General features: G+C 44.3%; 1 protein-coding gene across 1 annotated transcript in view; it reads right to left on the reverse strand.

Annotated features, from left to right (window-relative positions):
* ABCA4 (ATP binding cassette subfamily A member 4) overlaps window positions 1-6410 on the reverse strand; it is a 107560-nt gene that overhangs the window by 40700 nt on the left and 60450 nt on the right. Inside the window, exons 19-23 of the mRNA XM_039874816.1 lie at window positions 5911-6048; window positions 4663-4856; window positions 3458-3542; window positions 518-723; window positions 104-152 (exon numbers count right to left, since the gene is read on the reverse strand). Of these exons, the coding sequence (XP_039730750.1) occupies window positions 104-152; window positions 518-723; window positions 3458-3542; window positions 4663-4856; window positions 5911-6048 (672 nt within the window). The remainder of the gene's footprint in view (window positions 1-103; window positions 153-517; window positions 724-3457; window positions 3543-4662; window positions 4857-5910; window positions 6049-6410) is intronic.

Here is a 6410-nt window from a genome sequence, read left to right on the forward strand (position 1 = left end):
GTTTGTCTGTTCTGTTGTTTCATGAGTTTTACCTTAGATTTTCAAGATAGAGCTTAGGGGAGGGTCATGGTGAGGGAACAAGCTACAAACTCCAGGACCATACCTGTAAACAGAGGTCCTGAATCAGAATCCTCTGTGACTTTCAGAAATATCTGTCAAGAAGGAAAAAGAAGAAAGAATTGGGTTTGGACATTCCTACTCTCAGAAAAATCTAAGCCAAGATCAATTTTCCTGGGTATTGCTTCATAATTGGAAGAAAATACATCATGACTCTTTATCTAAGAAAATAGTCTTCTATAAATACAAAAGTGTATGCACATGGTGACCACAAGTATGTAAAATATGTATGCAAATGGACAAAGGCAGGAGGAAGTAAGCCCAAAATGAAGATAGTTGCTATGCTTGGGTGAGGACTTATGGCTTTTTGCCTTTACAAAACTTCCCTCTAGTGTGAGACTTTTGCAAAGAATTCCCTCTTCTGGTACCTGGCAGAAACCAGCTGTAATCTCTGCTTTACCTCTTCCAGGGGAGTGTCAGAAATTCCAAAGCTGCTGAGCCCCAGTTCAGCCAGTGTCTCCTCCAGCTCTCTAAAAAGGTTGGCATATGCCCTCTGCTTGAAATTCTTATTCGGAAGGAGGAAGATCAGTTCTTGACCAATGCATTCTACCAGCTTTGCCTCTGGAACGTGGTGATGAACCACATCCATCAGCTCATTCACATCCCCTAGGACAAAAAAAAAGGAATGAGGTTAACTCTGTTTTCTAGAATCTGGAAGATTGTGAGCTTCCCCGGTTCCCTACTTTCTTCCACCTCCCATTTGAGGAAAGGGCATTTTGTTCCTCAGGATGGACTCTTTTGGAGGACTGATACTCTAAGATGTCTGTTTTTAGCTTAATGGCCCCACCATGGGCACTGAGAGGAAAAGGGAGATGGATCCAAAGTGCCCCCACCCCCGACTAACTAGCTGAGCAACCTTGGGAGGTCATGTAATGCCCCGTGTCAGTTTTTGCCTTTGTTCGATTGAATGTTCTGTTCCTTACAAGTTATGTAACATTGGGTATTCCATACCCTAGTTTCTTCATCTGTGAAAAGTGGAAATAATGCATTGACTTAATTTTTATTTGTGAGGATTGAGTGAGTTAATATACACAAGACACTTAGAACGATGTGCTTGGTGCACTGATGAGTATTACTTGCTATTGTTAGCATGGACGTCAACTCAAGTAAGAAAGTACTTGTCATTATTGTTGCTCATTCTGATTCACTACAAGCTTGAGGGTTAAATCAAGTCATTTTTATTTTCTTGGTCTGGCTCAAGCTATAGGGGACTTGCCCAGGATGTATATCTGCAACGAAGCTGAGTGAGAACTCCCCTTCCTAAATCACATACCCATGCTGCTCTCACTTTTTGGAGGACCATGTCAGTTCTCTTGGGATTGCACCTGCCTCCTCAAGCAAAACAAAACTTAAAACCCAGCTCTCAGGAAATGAAGAAGGGGATTCAGATGATGTGGAGATGGACCAGGGGAATGGAGCGTGGGGTGCACAGCATGGGGTGCGGGAAAGTATCCAGTATCAAGTACTGACCCAATATCCTCGTACGTTGGAATTGAATTTTATGCATAAGCATGTATTACTTTTAAAATTAAAAATCTAATTTTAAAAAAGTTTAAAGCATACATTTGAGGAGGCAGCTCTCTAGCACAATATCTTAGGAGGCAGGTCAAAGGTAAAGAGATTTTGGGGACTCAGAACCTGGCTCTCGTGTGCATTTCCATAAGCAGTGCTCACAGGTCAGGATCACCCAGTGGGCTCTTTCCTCTTTTTGCTTTAGAAATGACCCATGTGAAGGGATTTCATGGTTTGCAACCCAAATTCTTCTGCCTAGCTGGACTGGAAGGCATGTTTTGTGTCAAACCTGCAAGTTGGACTCAATTGTCTTTTGGTTCAGGAACAACTTTGCACAGAGGCTGGAGGGCTCTTTGCGTGAGGAAGCGGCTCTTCTCTAACAGCTTTCTAGGCGTCATGCTCATTGTTCTCAGGAAGGAAATCTAACCTGAAGCTGCTGGATTCCCAGGAATTGTATTTTAGATGTGTACATAAGCCTTTCCAGAAGTTGTCCTTTAGGGCAGCAAGGAGGTCTGTGAGTGAGTGTGTGGTACATGGGCGTGTACAAGGAAAAAGTCTTCCAAGGACTGAACTGGAGATTAGAATGACATTCTTCTCTGATTTGGGGCTTCTTGCCATTCACAGCACCCTTATTCTACTCAAAGAAAATAAGCCTTTATTTAGAAATAAAGAAGTATTTTTTAAAATCACCCCAGCCAGCAGGCTCTGTTTCCAACTTGATTTTGGTGCACCTCAGTAATAGTGTTCATTTTCAAAAGCTATCAATTCCTTGACCAAGATTCCTCCTGGGAATGAACATCAGAGCCCAGGTAGGAACCCACAGCCAAGCAGGCTAGGAAAAAGGCACAGAAATGTCACCCTAAAAACCGTGTTCAAGCTCACCACAGGTTCCGTCTGCGCAAAAGGAGGGCCAAAGAGTAAACATGATGCAACTCTGGGCATTTTCCCTCAAATTTTAAGCATAGTACATAAATATCGTTTCGTTTTCTTGTTTTACCAGATTTTAGTTTATAAATTCCTCAGATTTTGAAAAAACAATGTGCTAAGTAGAAAACGTTTCCCTTAGATAAGCAGATACTTCCCCACTTGATCAGCCTGGGTCAGTACATAGGTTTAGTTTTACTCCATTTAGGGATATGAAACATGTGCTATTTCATTTGCAGAAACCCCCAGGGGAGGGATAGGAGGTGGGCGTTAATGGAGAATGGAAAGTTTCTCGCAAGCACTCTGGGTCCCTGAGGTCAGATCCTGTGGGGTGAATGCTTTTACAGTGACAGCCTCTCTTCTGCATTGTCCTGGAGACGGGGGCGCCCCTACGGCTTAATGTACCCTAATTCAAGGGAGAATTGCTAGAAAATTGGTAAATTAAGGGGAAAGTTAGGAGTGTGACCAGGATGTGCAATATTTCAGACTTGGCATTCACACAGTGCCATCTCTCTGGAAAAGTTCACTGTGAGAGCTGTATATCACTGTGGCTCCACCAGAGGGCTCCATCTGGCAACTTTTGAAGCCTAGCTTTCTGGGCCCACAGGAACTTGGTCTGAGCCAAGGCAGGAGGACCTCAAGAATGGAGGTTGCATTATGAACAAGTGCACGGAATGAACAAAGACTGGATTCCTCATTAAAGGGATAGAGCCATTAGGCTCATGACTTTTAAAATCCTTTTGGGGTTGGAGGAGGAGAAAGCAGCTCAAAGAAAAAGAGAAGCAATTTCATGACATGGACTTGAAACACAGAGTGTCCTCTTTGCACGACAATAGGAAACACACCCAACACTGAGAGATGATTGCCAGACAAGAACCAAGATGTGACGTGCCCCAGTCCTCACCGTCCAAGACTTGTTCTGGAGTTATCTCATCTACATGGGCTGGACACCTGATGGAGGAATCCTTAGATGCACAGCTGCAGGTCCCCTACAACAGATGGACACGAATCACTTCAATGATAGTATCTCCCCGGTGTCAATTGCTGTCACCACCATGCCTTATTTGTTTCTCACCATCAAATGTGCTCAAAATATTTTTCTTCACATATTTAATTTATTGCTTCATCAGAGCATTTTGAAGGTGCGGCTATTTGATTTTATCCTGTAGAGTGTGTGAGTCAGGCACGGAGAGTAGTAGAACCTCAAAGGATCCTTCTGGCTTGCCATTACTTATGTAATAGCTGTGGGTCTGACTGTGCGAGACATTCTGCTCCTCCCTCCCCATGGATTCATGCTGGGCTGTGGAAATCTACCCAGGGTAGGAAAACTCAGAAGCAGCCAGATACTTAAACTACAGGCCAGAGGCATAAATAATGCTACGATATAATAAGTGTGACAACCTGAAAGTGAGTAGTGTCTGTTCTCAAGGAGCCCAGAGAACACTGATACTACTTTATCTCATTTATCTTCATCGCATGCCTCAGAAGCAGAAGGATTTTCTGTGTGCAACAACAACAACAACAACAAAACAATAACAACAACAACCTTCCCCCACACACAGCGATGACAGGGAATTAAGTCATTTGCCTAGGATGACACAGTTTGTCCACCTTGCCGCCCAGACCTGAACCTGGGTCTCCTGATATGCCGAGGGGCTCTCTGCTGGTTGGTATTTTCTAGCTTTTTTCATTTTAGGTTATAGTTCCCAAGGAAGCCTTTTCTTAGTCTTCATTTACCAGTGGAATTTGGGTTTAGTTAGGGAACATAAATGTTGGAATGGAAAAAAGGAAGCTTAAACAACTACTCTCCCTAGAACAGTGTAACCTTGCAGAATAAGACAAACAGTCTGTTGCACCACATGAGTGTAGTTTAAGATTCTGCAGTACAATAATCTCAGGTCATTTAAGATTAGTCGTTTCATTTGGGGCAAAGCGTCTCTGTAGGAGGGTTTGGAATGTCAGTTTATCAAAATCTACAGATGGTTCCAGGAACAAAGAGGTCTATTTTGCCAGCTAGAGCCTGATTTGGGTAGAAATGTCTGGAAAGGAAGAACCACGTATGCATTCCTGCTCGCCCAGAATGAGCTCTTTCCTTAGGCAGACGTATACCTTGCAGCCCGTTTTCTGGCTCTGGATGTTTTTCATTTTGCGCACCAAGGTTAAGTAGAAGCCCGTGCCAAAACAATTCTTCAGGAAGAGTGGGGTGCCTGCGCAGTAGAGCCTTCCCTGGGAAATTATGGCGATGCGGTCCCCAAGGAGATCGGCCTCGTCCATGTGATGAGTGGACATGATGATGGTCCTGCCTGCAAGGGCAGGAGTCAGAGGAGTCACTGGGCAGGCCTGGGCCGGGCTGGATGGGAGAGGACGTACAGCAACCTCCCCATCACATGGGTTCAAAAACCAGGAGTTAAGAAATAAAAACGAGTATTCTGCAGCAAAGTTCAGAGTACTAGAATAATAAGGACAACAGCTAGCATCGTATAGCATCCTGCAAGCGGTAAAGCACGGTCACACACAGTATCTTTTCGTCAGGCACAGGCCCTGATCAAATAAGTCACCATATATGAAATATATTTATTATTGTCAGTCAGCACCTATCGAGCTATATATGTATAGTCTCTGGATCACTAAGCACTGCACTTATAATCTTTGCAAAGCAATTAGCCACACACACACACACACACAGCTACATACACACACACACACACACACACACACACACACACACACACACACCCCCAACATGCTCTTTACACCAGAATGGAAATGTCATGGAAAGAAAATGCTAATGAGGATTCCAAGATGGCAAATGGACTTACTACAGGATTGAACCACACTCCCACCTTTATGCGCACTCAGCTCTGCCTGCTGTCCCTTCTGGATCTGCACCCTCTGGTTGGATGGTGCCATGAGAGGGAAGGGAATGTCTCATTTTGAGACATTTCTATCTGCAGCAGTCTTCTGGAGCACTGAATACTGGCACGTCGCCCTCACACCTGGTCCTGAATGGTCATCTGAAGGCTATGGAGTTTCATGAGGTGTTTACAGGTAATTTAGTCAAAGGGGAATTGTACCTAGAGCTGCACCCATTGTTCCAGGCAAAAGGGCTGCAAGTTGAAAGAACTTTCTAGAAAAATAGGAAGTAGACTGCTCCATCAGTGACACCCTGCTTATATTTGTGTAAAAATCTCTGGGAGCTTCCACTAGAACTTAGATTCACTCAAGTCACTGACAAAGCTCCATTTAAGTGTAGTTATGGCTGTTGCTATACTGACTTGCAAAATGCCAGGTGTGAGAAAGTGGGAACCACAGATAAAGCCTCAATGAGAGCACAGGGCACTGAGCAGTGGCTATTACCTGAGCGATACTTCAAGAGCAGGTCCCAGATTGAGCGTCTTGAATAAGGGTCCACCCCAGAGGTAGGCTCATCCAAAACAACCACTTTGGCATCTCCCACGAAGGCAATGGCAACGGACAGCTTCCTCTGCATGCCACCTAGAAGTATGGGTGGGAGCGGGGGTCACAGGGGCTGTGGAGGACAGGATGAGAAAGGCCCAGGGCTAGCAACATAAGTGCGGGGGCGGGGGGTAACTTAAGTCTGGCAGTGGTTCGATGCTGCCTACTTAGATGTTTATACAGCATTCAAACCTTCTTTAAAATGCAGACAAGGCAAGCCCTGCATCTTAGGATTAGACCTTTTGAAGGCTGTTCTCCTATTTTAGTTCATACATAAACATCAGAACAAATACAGCCCAGGCTGCAATGTTCTATGTGGGAAATGAACCAGAGGGATCTGCTCTTAGATGCTCAAAAGAACTTTATAGAAGTGTTCCAACTCTTTGGAGATCTCCTGTTAT

Source organism: Pteropus medius, unplaced genomic scaffold, assembly GCF_902729225.1.
Source record: "Pteropus medius unplaced genomic scaffold, Ma_sr-lr_union100, whole genome shotgun sequence".
Lineage (NCBI taxonomy): Eukaryota > Metazoa > Chordata > Mammalia > Chiroptera > Pteropodidae > Pteropus > Pteropus medius.